Here is a 19,061-nt window from a genome sequence, read left to right on the forward strand (position 1 = left end):
ATTCTCCAAGTCCATGATTTTCTTTTCTGTGGAAAGGTTCATTTGTGGTGTTGAATCGTAATTTCTTTTTGCTCCAGGTTTACTGAAGTATAATAGACAAATAAAAATTGTATATGTCTAAGACGTACAACTTGATGTTTTGACATATGCATACATTACAAAATAATCACCATAATTAAGGTAATCAATAAGATCTGCTTTCTTAGCAAATTTCAAGAATATAACATTATTAAATATAGTGATGTTGTTATACATTAGATCCTAGAATTGACTTATTATACATAACAGAAACTTTGCGTCCTTTGACCAACATCCCCTTATTTCCCCTCCCACCAGCCCCTGGCAATCACCATTTTACTCTATGCATTTGACTATTTTTGATTCCACATGTAAGTGAGATCTTGCACTATTTGTCTTTCCATAGCTGATAATCTCGAAATAGGCAGAAAAGATTTTTGAGTGACTGAAACAGATAGCATGCAGTGCAAACACTGAAGCACAGACTTGGGTGTTCAATCAAAGCTTTTAATCTCCTCCCTTAGATGGAATTTTAACAAGTTGGATGATTTGATTTGTCAGTGAAACACTAAGGGAGGAAGAAAACTGCTAGGTCCCTCTTTATTAGTGATTTTAGAATGTGACAACTAATAGCCTGAAATCAAGGGATGCTGTAGAAACACTCAAAAACCAGACAGGGCTAGGGAAAAGCCTGGCAGTCTGGGGTCACTTAGTAGAGGGCAAATAACTTTGTGGCTCTCAATAGTCCCTGAGGGTGCCAGCTATGTTTTCCTGCAATCATTAATGCTCATGATGATTGACTCCAAATTCAAGAACCCATTCTAACATGCACAAAATATTAATTGTTGGCATTTATTGAATGTTCATTGCATACCAAATGCTTTACATGCACACCCCGATTAATTCATACCACACCTATGAGGTAGTTACTACTATTCTCATTTTATAGAGAGAAAGTTGAGATTCAGAAAGACCGTTACTTGCCCAAGGACAAAAAGCTAGGAGGTGAAGAAACATTCAAACAGAGAAGAATTCCAGAAGTCCAGAACTCACCCTCCCAACCCCTTCAGAAACAATTCCATAAAGACTTAAGTAAAACAAAACAAAAGTGTCTGACAGTAATCTGAAAAACAACACATAAATGGGACAATTCACTTTCATTTATATGTGTTCATACACACACACACATACACACACATATACGTGTTTCTGTGTATAATTTATACATACCCACATATATAAATCTCCATTTGTAGCAAAGTTTGATACAGTCCAGCTGACATCCCTATATAGATAAACCCTGGTATGATTAAACATTACACAAGTGTTAAGCAGGAGGTAGCTTAAGGGAAAAAGTTCTGCCCAAGGGTGATCTGGTAATTTATCGGTGCTGTGTAATTTCATTTGATGAGTGGTAAATGCCAGATGCCAGATCACATGGCTGGAAAACTGGGCCACTGATTAGCCAGTCTGCAGTTTGTATGAAATCAATCTTGCTGCATTTAGGTGGATTCGCTCATTTTGCAATTACCCAATGAGGAAAATATGAAAACATGAAGGGTGTGTTGGCAAGCTCCTTCACCCATGCGAAGCAGAGAGCCTTGCAGTGGAGAAGCACATAATTGTCAAAGCCACAATCTCTCACAATAATGCAGCCTTTGGCTATGCTTCCAGCCACAGTGAAGAACCACAGCTCAATGACTATGTTTAAGAGAGATGTCAGGGCTCAAACAACCCCTTGGAAATCCAGGATGCTTGGGCTCACATGTGTGCCAGGGTAGGTCAGAAAGAACTCACACTGCAGAAGCCGATGCTCTAGGGTCACTAACGTAATGTTTCTATACACTTAGGCGATGACTGTACTGGATGAATAAATTCAAAGCAGAAAAAGCAGTTTTACACCTAAGCTATTTAAACCCATGTGTGTTTTGTGACTCCTCTCCACCTGCAAAAGGAAATGCAAACTCCTCAGCTCCACATTCAAGGCCCTTCATAAGCAGAATCTTACCTCCATCCAAAGCCTCTCCTTTTGCTGTTTCTCTCAGTTTTGCCAGATGTCTTATCTACATTCAAACTAAGGTTCTTCAAGCACATCCTTCTTTGATGTGCTTCTGTGACTTTGACCAGTCATTCTGCATGGTGATGTTGTATTGTTCTCTTTTTTCTGCCAGGTAAATCGCTCATCCTTCAAGAACTAGCACAAATGTCACCTGCTCAGAGGTCTTCTTGCTCTGCCAGGCAGGGTAAGTGCCTTTTCAGCATGTTATTTATATCTATTATGTTACTTGCTATTTTGCACTGTAATTATGTCCATGCCTATCTCCCTTCCTAGATTACACACTCCTAAAAGTGGGGACTGTGATGTACTAATCTTTGTATCCAAGGCTGAAATGATGCTGAGCTCATATTAAGTATGCAATAAATGTTTGAGTTTTTAAAAAAGAGAGAATATTGTACACAGAGTTGACCAAATGAAGGCCATCATAGAGAACCAGTTACACAAAAAGTGTTATTCAGAGGCTCCCCCAGAGCTGGCAGAAACTCAAATGGAGAAGCTATTATATTTAGAAGGCTCTTGGTAATGATAAATAGCTCTGTAAACTGCTGTATGTGAATACATATGTCATATATTAAACTAAGCTACATAAAGTCATTGATTCTGTAGGTTAGAAATGGTAAAATACTGTCAGTTTTTATATGATTTAAGCTAACAGTTTCTTTTTATCATGATTATTAATTACGAAAATTCACACACGAAAAGTCCATTTAGCATGAGAATAAAATTAAAGATAAAATTTTTATTTTAAAGGAAAGAGGGAGGGGAGTTCCCATTGTGGCGCAGCAGAAACAAATCCAACTAGGAACCATGAGGTTGCGGGTTTGATCCCTGGCCTTGCTCAGTAGGTTGGGGATCCGGCATTGCCGTGAGCTGTGGTATAGGTCGCAGATGCAGCTCGGATCTGGCATTGCTGTGACTTTGGCATAGGCCGGGGGCTACAGCTCCGATTAGACCCCTAGCCTGTGAACCTTCACATGCCGCGGGTGCGGCCCTAAAAAGGACAAAAGACAATAAATAAATACATACATAAATAAATAAATAAATAAAAGAGGAAGGCAGACAAGTAGGCTAATGGGTATTTCCACAAAATTTTAGTTGTAAATTAGCAAAAGAATTCAGGGACACACATGACAATGTGCCTTCTTTTTTCCAAACCTATGTTGACAGCTCAAGCTTGTCCTTAGGTTGTCAGACATATATCCATAGAATAATCTCATTGGTTTGGCCTACAGAGTGGCTGTATTTTATGGTAACCAGTTCTACCTGGCCGTCTAGACCATGATTTGGTTACCTAAAACCAACCTTTCTGAAATATGGCACTAGGTCATGTTCAAGTGAGATAGGCAAGAATTAAGGTCTAAACCTAGAAGTGTTTGAGAGAATATGAGAGAACTTAGACAACCTATGGACAATCAGGTTCTTGCTGGGGCTGGTATGGATATAAATTTTATCACATTTCATTGAATCCAAGGCACTATCAATTGGAAGAGGCACCAATATTTTATGTGTCAGCATGACATAAAGCTTTTATAGTTACTAGAGAAGCTCTTTTAGACTTATCTACAGGAAGATCTTTTGTAAACATAAAAAGGAAATAAAAGAGGAATAGATAGGTTGGCCTCACATTCCGAGTTTGACTTCTGTGCAGCACTCTTTCACTCAGAGTGTTTGTGTCCATGGCCTTCTCCACACAGTCTGTTCTCTGCTGCCTTGAGCACTGGCAATGCAGCCTTTCTTATAAGCGCTCACCACTGAATTGTTCTCTCTTGGGTTTTCCCTCAAGTCACTGACACCTATTCTTCATGTTCTGATTATGCACTTTCTCCTTAGTGGGAAGGAAAGGTTTTTGGCAGCAACCAAGGCTCAGACTGTTTTCTCAAATGGTCCTTAAACATTTGTTAATTTAAATATCAAGGGAATGCAGTGGTGATTCCACTGTTAGACCACTAAAAATCACCAAGACCACATTCTGAATGTCTCCTGGTACATACTGAATTGACTGTATCTTCAATTGATGAAATACAGCAAATATTTAATACAGTAAGAGGAGAAGTATGGTGAAAACCAAGTAGTTAGTAAATGCATAACAAGTGCAAAAACACTGAGCGGCAGGATCCATTAGGCAGGACCTTTTCGGGCACGCAGCATCTTGGTGTCAGGATTTCCAAGGTCTTCAGCATTGCTTGTTTAAACCCTCCATTTGCTCATTTCACCCAAATGAGCAGCCTCAGGTGAAACTGACAGAGATAGACTGGTTATCACAGAATCGATTTGTTCATTTACAAAGGTAAATGTACCGATTCCAGAACCGAATCTGGTTGTCTTCCCAGACCATTCATCTTAGTAGGCAAATTTCCTCAACTCTATCATAGATTATAAGGGTGACACATGTGCAGCAACTTCTGACAGACATCACTAATCAATTGTGGCATTCTTTTCCACTGAGCCCAGAAGTGGCCTCAGCATCCTTCTCACTTCAATGCTTTAGGCAGCCACTAACTGTCAATTGGAGTTGGCACTCGAGAGGAATCCTATATATCAATTTTGGATTAAAAAGACTGCAGAGCAAACACATAATTAGAAAAAGGGAATTAAATATTCTTTACTGTTTTCTTGTCTTCTTTTCCCATTTAGCCAGGGTAGTCTGATGCAATGCCTTTGTTCAAAGCAGAGCTATTTCAATGCCAAGAATTAGGATCACATTGGGAGCCATTTCCTTTAATGACACTGGAAGCTCAATTCCAATTCCTTCTAATAACCTACTAGTAACCTCCTTCCAGACCACTGCCCTTCCGTGGGTCACACTGGAGCTCTGACTGCCGTGTACAAATAAAGTACAGATATTTTGGTTATACCTGTAGTTCTACAAAGCCATGCATTACAAGTATTAGGGCTTGTGGGAAAATAGAGCTGGTGCAGAGAGCTCAAAACTGAAAGAATTTTGAAAGCACTAACAAAAATGATGCTGTTAGTGATTAGCAAGATTAACATTCTCCCAGCCTCTGAATCTGGCAACATCTTTGCAGCCTAAACTCTGGGGCTTATGCTTCCTTTTTTGAGAGGTAGGTCCTAGGGGGAATTTGTTTCTAAAGGAGACCAATTTGATCAAAATTAAAAATATCCAGGATATAGCCTTCTTCATAAGCCCATCATTTTACCAAAGGAGAAGTGTCTTTGTGGTTTTTTTCATCAGCACTTGAACTTCTGCTGAAGAGCCTAACATGGTGGAAAACCCAGCAGTTCTTAAAGCTGTGGCAGCAGCCATTATTTGCACTAAAGGAAGATATCTCTGGAGATTTTAGTTTTTTTCTTAAGAGTTTCATATTTGCTAAGGATTCCTGTTTGCTTGTGAGAAAACACAAACATGTATGAAACCAATACGATTCCCCTGTTGTACTACTGATCTCCGATTTCTCAATTGCATTTGAAAGAATTCACATTAAAAAAAACCCCTCTGGTGTTATAAAAGACTGTAGGTAACTTTATTACTTTCTTATGTTACTCTACATTCCTAAGGGTCACTTTATTTAAACTTGGGTATGCCTGAGTCTTGACAGCAGATGGAGGTGTCTAAATCACCACGTGTGCGTTTGATACACATACTACATCTTTTAAATTGATTTTTAATAAATTACAGTGTCTGAGGGTGACTCTTTCCTTAAACCATCCCTGGATTTCATGGAAATCTTACTGTCTCCTAGTTGCACACTAACTTAATTGGGGCAAACTCTGAGTAATAATATCTTTGTGTTGGCATTTCCTCTGCCCATTGTGTGTGTGAGGTACTGACCACACTGGCAATATGAATAGCTAGGAGGGCTGAGATGGTATGGAGCTGATTCATACATTTCCTCACTTCCTCTACTCTGCTGCCAGTGTAAACCTGAACCCATGCCATGGTACATAAACAGCAGAAATTGAATATTTGGTTAACTTATTCTTTTATAGCCCCTATGCAAAGCTCAAAGGTAGTGGTTCCCCAAAGTCAATCTATGGTAAGAAGAGAAAAAACAAGGAGAAGTATGAGCTTTTTCATAGAGCTAAATGTATTCTATTTATAAATTGTTATGAGGTGATAGCTTTGCTATATATTTGGGGGGTTCTTCTCTTTATTAAATTCTTGTAGCTAGGTTTTGTTTTTAAATTCTTAATTGCAGACCAGGAAGACAGAAATAATATATTGGTTCCCAAAACATTTAAAGGGATTTTACTGGTCCATGAAATAAAAATGCTTGGAACCACTGCTCTGGGGTGAGGTGCTTGATGTGGGTCAGAGCAGAGCCTCTGTCAGTCTAAGGAATGTTTCCCATAAAGAGGAGGTTGGGGGGCAGCAAAAGTTGGCTTTGAAAAACCATCAGTAATCTCAAGTAACACTAAACAACCCTAGTTTGGACTTGGTGAGTGGATGAGTAATTTTAAAAAATGGCATAAAATCTTTTCCCCAGAAAGTTGCACACAACTTCCCTGTTATACAAATATTAATCTAGATAAACCTAGAATCTGGGGTAACACATTCTTTGTTTACCTGAAGCTAAATTTTCTGGTAGTAACCATAAATGGTATGGCGAAAAATGGAGATTGGGGGAAAAGACTTAATCAAATGTGGAATAAATACCTACCTTCATATTACAAGTACCACAAGGGTAAATGTAGTTTATATTGATTCTCTTTTTATAGCTCCCCATTCTTACCATATTCCCAAGGCACTGATTATAAGCATCGATCATATGCCTATTTATCAAAACAGGGAGAAATGTAAATAAATGAAGGAGAGACCATAACTTATGTTGATGTCCATGGAAATGTTTGTTTACACATTTATACGTGGGGAACTAGTCCAGGCACTCTGACGAAGATGAGACTTCAGTGTTATGTCAAATAGTGAAAAATTGCTGTTGACCCACAGTAAATTTCTATCATACAGGAAAGGGAGAGCTGAGAAATGAAAGTTGAATATAGACTTTTTTTTAACAGTACAAAATGTTTTCTATTAGCCAAATTAAAAATCTAATGTTTGCATCCTTTTTTCTTATTTTTTTAAAGTCCCTCTGGGGTTTGATGAAAAGGCAATAAAATATTGTTGATTTTTCTACACTTAATTCACCAACTTGCAATTTGGTAAGAGATATTTGATGTTTAAAAGTCTTTTGAGTCCTTAGGAATAGAAAGCTATGGAGGCTGTGTTTTATTCATTTTTGTATTTCTAGCATCTATTACTCCATTATACATGATTTGTGTTGAATAAATGTTTGCTCAAAGGATGCAGGCATGTGGGCCAACAAAAAATTAATTCAAAATAATTTCCCTTGGTTTCTTGGTCCCTGAATTTTTCTTTTTCCTTCTGAATGACCATGTTACTAACCGCTTTCTATGTCATCACACCTCACCATTCTAACCCAGTTCTTGAGCAACTTCATTGTCCAGGAGACAGCTATCTGGTTCCCATGATCCTTGCATTGACATTTATGTTATCACTTCCGGAAAACTGAAATTTTTTTTTTTTTTTTTTTGCCATTTCTTGGGCCACTCCCGCATATGGAGGTTCCCAAGCTAGGGGTCGAATCAGAGCTATAGCTGCCGGCCTATGCCAGAGCCACAGCAATGCGGGATCTGAGCCGTGTCTGTGACCTACACCACAGCTCACGGCAACGCCAGAGCGAGGCCGGGGATCAAACCCGCAAACTCATGGTTCCTAGTCGGATTCGTTAACAACTGAGCCACGACGGGAACTCCCTGGAAAGCTGAATTCTTTGCCTCTAGCTCACCTTCTGTAGAGTCCAGGCAAAGGCACTAGGAATATCTGAAAAGGTCTGAATTTCAAATAGGTAGTAAAGATGGTTTCTTTATCCAGATAATTCACACTCATCTCATAAAATGCCACTGTAAAGAATACCTTGTAAAGGGTATAAAAACGAACTAGATGAATGTATACATGTGAATGTCTGTGCATGTGTATAATGGGATATACAGATGTTTGCCTTCATTTCAAAATATGGAGACCATAGTGACATAGGCCATATTTCCACAGTTTATAGCTAAACTGAAGTGAACCTACACATACATGTAGTCTACATAACTCTTTAAATATTTTTTTCCCCCTTGGAGATAGTAAATACATTCTTGAAAGCTATAGATGTTACAGAGGAAAAAAAAATGTTTTTTCTGGGTGACCTAGCCAATTCACATCTATACCTTTTAAAAATTCTTTCTTAGAAGAAGCAATTCTCTATGTGCAGATTTTTGTGGCACAGCCAGAAATCATAGACATATGGAATATATTTGTTATATCCTTAAGAAAAGTGTTGATAAGGATTATTTCTTAACCACATACTGTATATTACTGAATATCAGCGATATTCAGAACTGGGATAATAATGACAAATTCAGGGTGCTGATGATAGCATTTAATCTATTTTTTGGGGGTATATTTCGTTAAAAATATTGTACCAATTTTGGCCACTGGTGTTTAACAATAGACATATTACACTGGTGTTTGAGAGGCCACTAGGCCTCTCCATCCTATATTATCTTATGTTACAGGACTTACTGTTCATGAAGAGCTTTATCAACACATGGGTGCTTTCCTACAGAGATGGTACATTTTTAATTGGTTCTTATGTGTTATGTGCATCATCTTATCTTGCCTCTGTTCTACTCATCTCTCCAGTGTTCTATTATATTTAATGGTGATTTCATAAACCTGTTTCTTTGTTGTGCTTTAGGGAAAGGTTTGCTTGTATTTTAGCCTTCTGGCTACAGAGCTCTGTATCTGGTACACAAAGAGCTGCTGTAAAATTACTATTGGTTGGAATACACTAGGTGTGAAGAAAGTGATGTGGTTTGGTCAATTCTCAGTAGAGCTTTTCTCTTTATGGGTATTTGTCTATTCTATTTTAATAAACCATTGGGTAGATGCAGGCAGAATGTGCCACAAATCAATTATATGATCCATGAAGCAGCTTTAGTGGGCACGAACTGCAAAGGACATACTTTGCTGAAATTGTATATTCAATTGCTGAAGTCTACACTGAATCCTTTTAGACCTAGTCTATCTTTTAAAGTCCTGAAAACACTAGAGCAGTCTATTTTGATGAGGACTTGTTCAGAACAAGCACACAATAAAGAATGAGATACTGTTTTCTCTAGTACTGTGGCACTAATAATGGAAAAAAAACATAGTCATATTACATTTCCCTTTAGAGTTTTTAATTTAATAGAAAATTGCTCTGTCCTTCAGCAAGTTTGAGCATATTTATTCATTAACTTCTCAAATATTTGTTGTGTTCCTAGTAGTTGCTGAACACCATGTAAGGTGTGAGGATATAGAAACCAATTCCCAGTTACAAGGTGACTCAGCAGAATTGAATCCTTTGGTTTTATCTAAATATAAATGTTGCCCCACGGTATCCAACTGCTTGGGCTTCCAGGATACAGAGGGTCAAAAATATTTTTGATTTGGAGTCTAGAGATAAAATCATCTTTCCTACTCAACTGAGCCTTGTCAAGACTTCTGTCCTATTTAACAGCTGTTAATTTCCCACTAACTCAATCCTTTTTCATTCCTTCTCTCATTCCCTTGCCCTTCTCTTTCTTGATGACCCAGAAACATGGCCATTATTTCTTTCTGGTTCTCATTCATGTTGAACAGACAAAATAGCTTTTTGTTTGGGTTGTGCACTTATGCAAAAAGATTGCAGCCATTTTGGTCTTCAGGTCTAGAAACAACCTTCTCTTTGGTTTTAATACTGTGAAAATAAAAGGGTCAATGCTTGGAATTCCCATTTGTGGCTCAGTGGTAACCAGCCCAACTAGTGTCCATGAGGATGCAGGTTCAATCCCTGGCCTCACTCATTGGGTTAAAAATGCCTCAGGGGGCATTGCCGTGAGCTGTGGTGTAGGTTGCAGACATGGCTTGGATCTGGCATTGCTGTGGCAGTTTCGATTCACCCTAGCCTGGGAACTTCCAGAAGCCACATGCACAGCCTTAAAAAGACCAGAAAAAAAAAAAAAAAAGTCAATGCTTGTGCTCCTCAGATAATAATGGAGGGAAAAAAAAAACAAGTGTTTTTTTTTGTTGTTGTTTTTGTTTTGGCTGCACCTGTGTCCAGAGAGTAAACCTACATGACAGCAGTGACAACACCGTATCCTTAACCCACTGCACCACCTGGGAACTCTAAGCAAGTAGTTTTTAAAGTCAGCTTAATTGAGGTATGATTTATATACAGTAAAATTCACCCTTTTTTATGTGTACTGTTCTATAAATTTGGACAATGTATACAGTTGTATAACTACTACTACAAAGCAATATAGAAAAGTTCCCATTAGCTGCCCCCTCCCAAATTCCCTTCTGCCCCTTTGTAGTTTACCCCATTCTCTCAGTTACAGCCCCTGGCAACAGTGTTCTGTCCCTGCAGCTTTGTCTATTCCAGAAAGTGTTTAGCTTCTTTCACGTAGATAATGCTTCTGAGATTCACTCATGCTATTGCAAATGTCAACACTTTGTTCCATTTTAATTACAGAGTAGTTTTGTATTTATGGATGTATGATACTCTGTCCATTTACCAGGTGGTTAATATTTGGGATATTTCCAGTTTGGGGCTATTATTAATAAAGTTGCCATGGATATTTGCACTTAGGCTTTGATGTGGATGTATGGCTTCATTTCTCTTGGGCAAATTCCTAAGAGTGGGATTGCTAGGTCATAGGGTAAGTGTATATTTAACTTGGTAAGAAACTGTGAAACTGTTTTCCTAAGGGGCTATGCCATGCTGCACTCCCACGGTGATATGTGAGAATTCCAGTTGCTTCATATTCCCACCAGAATTTGGTTATCTTCAGAGATTTTGATTTGAACCATTCTAGTAGGTGTGTCACAGTATCTCACTGTCCTTTTAATTTGCATTTCCCCAATGAACAATGATGTCCAGCATATTTTTGTGTGCTTGCTTGCCATCCGCATCTTTTTGGGGGTGGGGGAGTGGAAATACACATAACATGAAATTTAGCTTTAGTAATTGCCATAGCAAACATTTATCTGCTTTCTGCCTCTGTGAATTTGTCTATTCTGGACATTTCACATAAATGGAATCATTCAAGATGAGGCCTTTATGGTTGGCGTCTTCGCATAATGTTTTCAAGTTTCATCCATGCTGTAGCATGTACCAACCTCACTGCTTTTATGGCTGAATGATATTCCATTTATGGGTATACCATTTTGTTTATCCATTCATCAGTTGATGGATATTTGGGTTGCTTCTACCTTTGACTATTGTGAATAATGCTGCTATGAACATATGTATGCATAGTTTTATTTGAATGTATGTTGTCAATTCTTTAGGTATGTATCTAGAATTAGAATAGCTTGGTCATTTTGTAATACTGTTTCTTTTATTGAGGAATGCCAAACTGTTTTCCACAGTGGCTAAACCAGTTTATATTCTCACCAGCAAGGTATGAACATTCCAATTTCTCTACATCCTCACCAGCACTTCTTTTTCTTTTTTTAAAATCTTAATTACAGCCATCCTAGTTGAGGTGAAATGGTATCTCATTTGGTTTTAGTTTCCATTTCTCTAATGACTAATAATGTTGGGCATCTTTTCATGTGCCTGTTGGTCATCTATATTTCCTTTTTGGAGAAATGTCTATTCAAGTCCTTTGTCCAGTTTTAAATTGAACTGTTTGGCTTTTTGCTGTTGAGTTATAAGAGTTCTTTATATATTCTGGATAGTAGACCCTTATCAGATAAGTGATTCACAAATATTTTCTCCCATTTTACATGTTGTCTTTTCAGTTTCTTGCTAATTCTTTGATGCACACAAGGTTTGAATTTTGACAAAGCCCAAATTATCTATTTTTTTTTCTTGCTGCTTATGCTTTTGGTGCTGAGAAAACAGTGAAAAAAACAAGGTTATAAAGATTTACCCCTATTCTATGGTTTTATGATTATAGCTTGTATGTTTATGTTTTCGATCCAGTTTAGGTGAATTTTTGCAAGTGGTATGAGACAAGGGTCCAACTTTGTTCTTCTGTATATGGATATTTTGTTGTTACAGCACTTTTATTTTGAAGAGACTATTCTTTTCCCATTGAATGTTTTTGTAAATCTTGTCAGAAATCAACTCACCATAGGAATGGGTTTATTTCTAGGTTCTTGATTCTATTCCATTGATCTTGTATGTCTATTCTTATGTCATTATCACACTGTCTTGATTACGCTTTGTAGTAAGTTTGTACTTACGACTTACTTGTAGTGAGTTTGGAGGTAGCTTTGTAGTAAGTTTGGAAATCAGAAAGTGTGAGTCCTCCAACTTTGCTCTCTTTCAAGTTTGTTTTGGCTACTTGGGGTCCCTTGCAACTTCATATGAAGTTTTGGACCAGCTTTTCCATTTCTGCAAAGGCTACTGGGATGTTGATAGAATCTATAATAAATCTTTAGATCACTTTAGGTGATACTGCCATCTTTCAAATACTGAGTCCTGGGATCTATGAACATGGGATGTCTTCTCATTTATGTAAGTCTTCTTTATTTCTTTAAGCAATGCTTTGTAGTTTTCATTGTAGAACTCTTATACCTTCATGGTTAAATTCACACCTCTTCTTTAGTGAAGTGCTCTTTCAAATCTTTTGCCTAGTTTTAAATAATTGGGCCGTTTATTTTCTTATTACTGATCTGTGAGAGTTCTTTATATATTCTGGGTATCAGTCTTTTATCAGTTATGTTTTTGTAAACATTTTATTCAAATCTGTGGCTCATCTTTCATTGTCTTAACAGTATCTTTCGAAGACATTGTTTTAATTTTGATCAAGCCTGATTTATCAATTTATTCTTTTTTTGTGTGCTTTTTGTAGCCTATCTAAAAAATACTTCACAAGCCAAAGATCATAAAGATTTTCCCCCTATGTTTTCAACTAGAATTTTTATAGTTTAAGGTTTTATATTTGTGTATACAGTGTGAAATGTGGACGTTTGAATCTAAAGTGGACATGTTCCAATTTCTATTTTGCTGCTTACTCCTTGCATCACGTTAGGCAAAGCATTCAACTTGAACCTCAGTTTTCTCATTTAAACAAAGATAGTAATATTTACTTCTTGACCTGTCAGAATTGTTGTGAGGATCAAATGAAAACAAGTAAAAAAGTACTTTCTAAAATCAGAGTATAAATGTTAACCATTATTATTTCTAACTGACAGCAGCAACAGAATGATGGTATAAGAATGTGTCATAACTGGAAGAAAGCCAGAGCTCAATTAACAGCAATAGAGTGACTGTTTGAAAGCACCAGCTTTTACATAGACCTATGTTTGAATTCCATTTTTGTCACTTCCTAGTGGAAGAAACTGACTTAGTGGGAAGAACTTCCCCAACTTTCTGACCTATAAAATAGAGACGGAATATAAATTCCACAGGGTGGAGATGAAGCAAGTTACATTCAAAGCCCAGTGAGCTACACAGAGTAGGGGATTAATAAATGGCATTTCTGAGAGAAAGAGAGGGCGAGAATGATTATGCATATATACACTATTTAATAAGATCATGATGTAGACTACCATGGTTGTTTATATGAATGCTATAACAGATGATGGCAAGATTAGGGTGAAAGGAAGAATGCACCTTGCACTCTTCTGCCTCTGGTAAAGTGTAATTGGAACATCATTCCCTTTGCCTCTCTGACTTCATCTTATAGGATTTAACTAAAGTGGCATGTTCTTTTGGGAAGCTGCTTATTGCCACTTTCACCTCAAATCTGTTCAGTGTTCACACAGTACTTCATTTACAACTTTCTTAGAACAAACTGCACCATATCATGATTATCTGCTTATTGGTCAGCCTTGCTGATTACATGGGAAAGTCCTTGAAGGAAAGAAGCAGTATTTGAGTCTTTAGAATCTAGTATAATCTCTGACACAGTAGGAGCTCACTAAATGTATGCTAAATGAAAAGATTAATATGTATGATTAATTTCTAATGTGGGTATGAATGGCCTTTGTTAAGTGAACTTTTTTAGTTCAGCTTGTTAGTTTTAGAGCATAATACTAATATCTACTGTAAATACGCCAAGTAGACTTCCCTTTATGGAATAGGGGCTATTTCTCTTAGGTTGTCCACACTCATATAATAACATCGATCATCCAGTTTTAAGTAGTAGTACTGGGTAAAGATGAATATACATTGCATTTGTTCAGGAAAAATGACAGACTTCTTTTTAAAGTTTTCTAGAAAGTAATGCTGTTCAAAATAATTAGTTCTTTTGAAAAAGTGTGAAGCTGACTACATGGTAGGGTAAGTTCCTGCTATGAGTACTTGAGAAAAAAATGATTTAATTAAATTCATATGTGTTAAGATGTTTACTAGCTCATACTATGTGGAATTTTATGAAAAGGAGAAATATCAGCCATACAAACTTCAATTAAACTGTGACTGAACATCCCTAATTCAATGATGAGAATTTCTTAGCTAATGATCTCATGCATATGTAGCTACCTCATAATAAAATGAAGCAACTGTTTACTTTGGTGCCAGTGACAAAGAGGTGAGAAATTACTCAATGGAATGCTTAGGAGTGACACCTGTTAGATTTCCGGCTGTTGGCAGACTGGGTCATGCCACGGTCCACTGATCCCAAAGGGTCTGTTTTGGCTCACCATAGGTTAACATAAACTTATGGCACATAGAGAAATGTGTTCTTAAGGCCATAATTTCATGCCAGGAAATGTTGACTCATGGCATAAATTGTGTTAAATTACCAAACACTGGAAAATGTGCAAGTGTTTAGAAATGAATGGCAAAAAGCTGAAAAATCTATAAGCTTTTAAAAAACCCAACTACAAGAGTTCTCTGTGCCCACAGGGATCCACTACTTTTATTTCACCTTGTTCTGATGTTAACAGTCTCTATGTATAACTACATGTCATAGCCCCTGGCATTGAGTCAGTCCTTCTGAAACATCTTTGTCCAGAACTATTTCTCTATGTGTAACAGAGAGAAAAGAAAGAGACTCTGAAAAGAGAAAAGAGTAAGAAGAAAGAAAAACTGGGACAGCATGTGGGCATGAAGAGAGGTAATCAAGAAAAGAAAGCAAGGGACACACAGAGATAATTTACTAAGAAAAGATCATGGAACCACCTTAATCTACCATTTTTTCTCCTCCTCCTCCTCTTGCTACCCCTATTTAGTAATATTAGTTGAGAACCCGCTTTGTATTTGTGTTATAGTAAATGTTCTCTACCGTTTTCTCTCATTTCATTCCAATCACAACCTTATGAGGGAAGTTCAGTTGGACTATTTACCCCCTGAGGCTTAGACCTACAGTCTAGCTTGCTCAAAGGCACAGGGGGAAACTGAGGTTTGAAATGAACTAAGTCTGTCTGACTCCAAAGTCCAAGATCATAGTCACACCACGTTATTAAAAAGCCAGGAAATATAAGGCACAAATACGGGAGAAAAAAAATCTTAGTAACAGAATGACCAAAATACAATGATTTCATTGTAGAAATAAACTACAAAACAACACACCTAATGTACTTCATTTATTTATTTTTTATTAATGATTTTTTCCATTATAGCTGGTTTACAGTGTTCCATCAATTTTCTACTGTACAGCAAGGTGAACCACTCACACATACATATATACATTCTTTTTTCTCACATTATCATGCTCCATCGTAAGTGACTAGACATAGTTCCCAGTGCTCTACAGCAGGATCTCATTGCTTATCCATTCCAAATGCAATAGTCTGCATCTAGCAGCCCCCAGTTCCCAGTCCATCCCACCCCCTCCTCCTCCTCGGCAACCACTGGTCTGTTCTTCAAGTCCACTAGCTTCTTTTCTGTGGAAAGTTTTATTTGTGCTATATATTAGATTCCAGATATAAGTGATATCATATGGTATTTGCCTTTCTCTTTCTGACTTACTTCACTTAGTATGAGAGTTTCTAGTTCATCCATGTTGCTGCAAATGGCATTATTTTGTTCCTTTTTATGGCTAAATAGAGTATTCCATTGTGTATATGTACCACATCTTCTTAATCCATTCATCTATCGATGGATATCTAGGTTGTTTCCATTTCTTGGCTATCGTGAATAGTGCTGCAATGAACATATAAGTGCATCTGTCCTTTTCAAGGAAAGTTTTGTCCAGATTATTCCCAAGAGTGGGATTGCTGGGTCATATGGTAGTTCTATGTATAGTTTCCTGCGGTACCTCCATACTGTTTTCCATAGTGGTTGCACCAATTTACATTCCCACCAACAGCTTAGGAGGAAACACTTTTCTCCACACCCTCTCCAGCATTTGTCATCTGTGGACCTGTTAATGATGGCCATTCTGACTGGTGTGAGGTGGTATCTCATGGTCGTTTTGATTTGCATTTCTCTAATAATTAGTGATGTTGAGCATTTTTTCATGTGCTTGTTGGCCATCTGTATATCTTCTTTGGAGAAATATCTATTCAGGTCTTTGCCCATTTTTCCATTGGGTTATTGGCTTTTTTGCTGTCAAATTGTATAAGTTGTTTTTATATTTTCAAGATTAAGCCCTTGTCAGTTGCATCATTTGAAACTATTTTCTCCCACTCTGTGGGTTGTCTTTTTGGTTTTATGGTTTCCATTGCTGTGCAAAAGCTTGTCAGTTTGATTAGGTCCCATTGGTTTATTTTTATTTTTATTTCTGTTGCTTTGAAAGAACTGACCTGAGAAAACATTTGTGAGGTTGATGTCAGAGAATGTTTTGCCTGTGTTCTCTTCTAGGAGTGTGATGGTGTCTTTGTCTTATGTTTAAGTCTTTAAGCCATTTTGAGTTTATTTTTCTGTGTGGTGTGAGGGTGTGTTCCAGTTGCTATTTACATGTGGCTGTACAGGTTTCCCAGCACCACTTGCTGAAAAGACTTTTTTTCTCATTTTATGTTCTTGCCTCCTTTGTCAAAGATTAATTGATTATAGGTATCTGGGTTTATTTCTGGGTTCTCTATTCTGTTCCATTGGTCTGTATGTCTGTTTTGGTAGCAGTACCACACCATCTTGATGACTATGGCTTTGCAATATTGCCTGAAGTCTGGGAGAGTTATGCCTCCTGCTTGGTTTTTGTTCCTCAGGATTGTTTTGGCAATTCTGGGTCTTTTGTGGTTCCATATACATTTTTGGATTGTTTGTTCTAGTTCTGTGAAACATGTCATGGGTAATTGGATAGGGATTGCATTGAATCTGTAGATTGCTTTGGGTAGTATGGCCATTTTTACAATAGTAATTTTTCCAACCCAGGAGCATGGAATATCTTTCCATTTCTTTGAATACTCTTTAATTTCCTTGATTAATATTTTGTAGTTCTTAGCATATAAATCTTTCACCTCCTTGGTCAGGTGTATTCCCAGGTATTTGATTTTTTTGGGTGCAATGTTAAAAGGTATTGTATTTTTGTATTCCTTTTCTAATATTTCATTATTAGTATACAGAACTGTGACTGATTATTAATATTAATCTTGTATCCTGCTACTTTGCTGAATTTGTTGATCAGTTCAAGTAGTTTTTGGGTTGAGTCCTTAGGGTTTTCTACATATAGTATCATGTTATCTGCATACAGTGCAATTTTACCTCTTCTCTTCCAATTTGGATACCTTTTATTTCTTATATTTGTCTGATTGCCGTGGCTAGGACTTCCAATACTATGTTGAATAACAGTGGTGAGAATTGGCATCCTTGTCTTGTTCCAGATTTTAGTGGAAATGCTTTCAGCTTTTCTCCATTGAGTATTATATTTGCTGTGCATTTGTCATAAATGGCTTTTATTATGTTAAGGTATGTTTCCTCTATATCAACCTTGGTAAGAGTTTTTATCTTGAATGGATGTTGGACTACGTCAAATATTTTTTCTGCATCTATTGAGATGATCCTGTGGTTTTTGACTTTTCTTTTGTTAATGTGGTGTATGATGTTGATTGATTTGCATATGTTGAACCGTCCTTGTGCACCTGGGATGAATTCCACTTCGTTGCGGTGTATGATCTTTTTAATATGTTGTTGGATTTGGCTGGCTAAAATTTTGATAAGAATTTTTGCATCTATATTCATCAAAGATATTGGCCCATAATTTTCTTTTTTGGTAGTATCTTTGTCTGGTTTTGGTATTAGGGCGATGGTGGCTTCATAGAATGTCTTTGGGTGTGTTCCTTCTTCTTCAAACTTTTAGAAAAGTTTAAGGAGGGTGGGTATAAGTTCCTCTTTGTATGTTTGGTAGAATTCTCCTGTGAAGCCATCTGGTCCTGGACTTTTATCTGTAGGGAGTGTTTTTATGACATGTTCAATTTCATTTCTAATGATTGGTCTGTTCAGTTGATCTACTTCTTAATTCAGTTTTGACTGCCTGTAAGTCTCTATAAAGTTGTTCATTTCTTCTAGGTTGTCAAATTTGTTGGAATACAATTGTTCATAGTATTGTCTTATGTTTTTTTGTATTTCTGCAGGAACTGTCGTGATTTCTCCTTTTTCATTTCTGATTTTGTTTATTTGAATTTTTTCTCTCCACTTTTTGTTGAGTCTGGCCAGAGGTTTGTCAATTTTGTTTACCTTTTCAAAGAACAAGCTCTTGGTTTCATTGATTTTTTTCTATTATTTTATTGATTTCCTCTCTGATCTTTATGATTTCCTTCCTTCTGCTGACTTTAGGTTTTGTTTGTTCTTCTTTTGCTAATTCATTTAGGTGGCAGGTTAAGTTGTCAATTTAAGATGTTTCTTCTTTTTTTAAGGAAGGCCTGTATCACTATGAATTTCCCTCTAAGCACTGCTTTTGTGGCATCCCATAGATTTTGAATGGTTGTGTGTTCATTATCATTTGTCTCCAGGTATTCTTTAATTTCCTTCTTGACTTCCTCATTGACCCATTGGTTTTTTAGTAGCATGTTGTTTAGTCTCCATGAGGTTAGTTTTTTCTCATTTTTTTTCCTGTGGTTGATTTCTAGTTTCATGACATTGTGGTCAGAGAAGATACT

At 37.1% G+C, this 19,061-nt stretch overlaps 1 protein-coding gene across 22 annotated transcripts in view; it reads right to left on the reverse strand.

Moving 5' to 3' along the window:
- The window catches only part of RNLS (renalase, FAD dependent amine oxidase), a 417,533-nt gene that overhangs the window by 134,211 nt on the left and 264,261 nt on the right, over positions 1-19,061 (reverse strand). Inside the window, exon 7 of one of the 22 annotated variants that reach the window (XM_013983527.3) lies at positions 63-82. The exons of the other annotated variants lie outside the window; for them this stretch is intronic. Within the exon in view, the coding sequence (XP_013838981.2) occupies positions 80-82 (3 nt within the window). The 3' untranslated portion in view covers positions 63-79. Of the gene's footprint in view, positions 1-62; positions 83-19,061 lie in introns of those variants that run through there. 22 annotated transcript variants of the gene reach the window in all.

The sequence above is a fragment of the Sus scrofa genome, chromosome 14 (assembly GCF_054392235.1).
Source record: "Sus scrofa isolate SSC_HxYL_T2T_F1_AM1 chromosome 14, Sscrofa_HxYL_maternal_Yorkshire_Landrace_v2.0, whole genome shotgun sequence".
Classification (NCBI taxonomy): Eukaryota; Metazoa; Chordata; class Mammalia; order Artiodactyla; family Suidae; genus Sus; species Sus scrofa.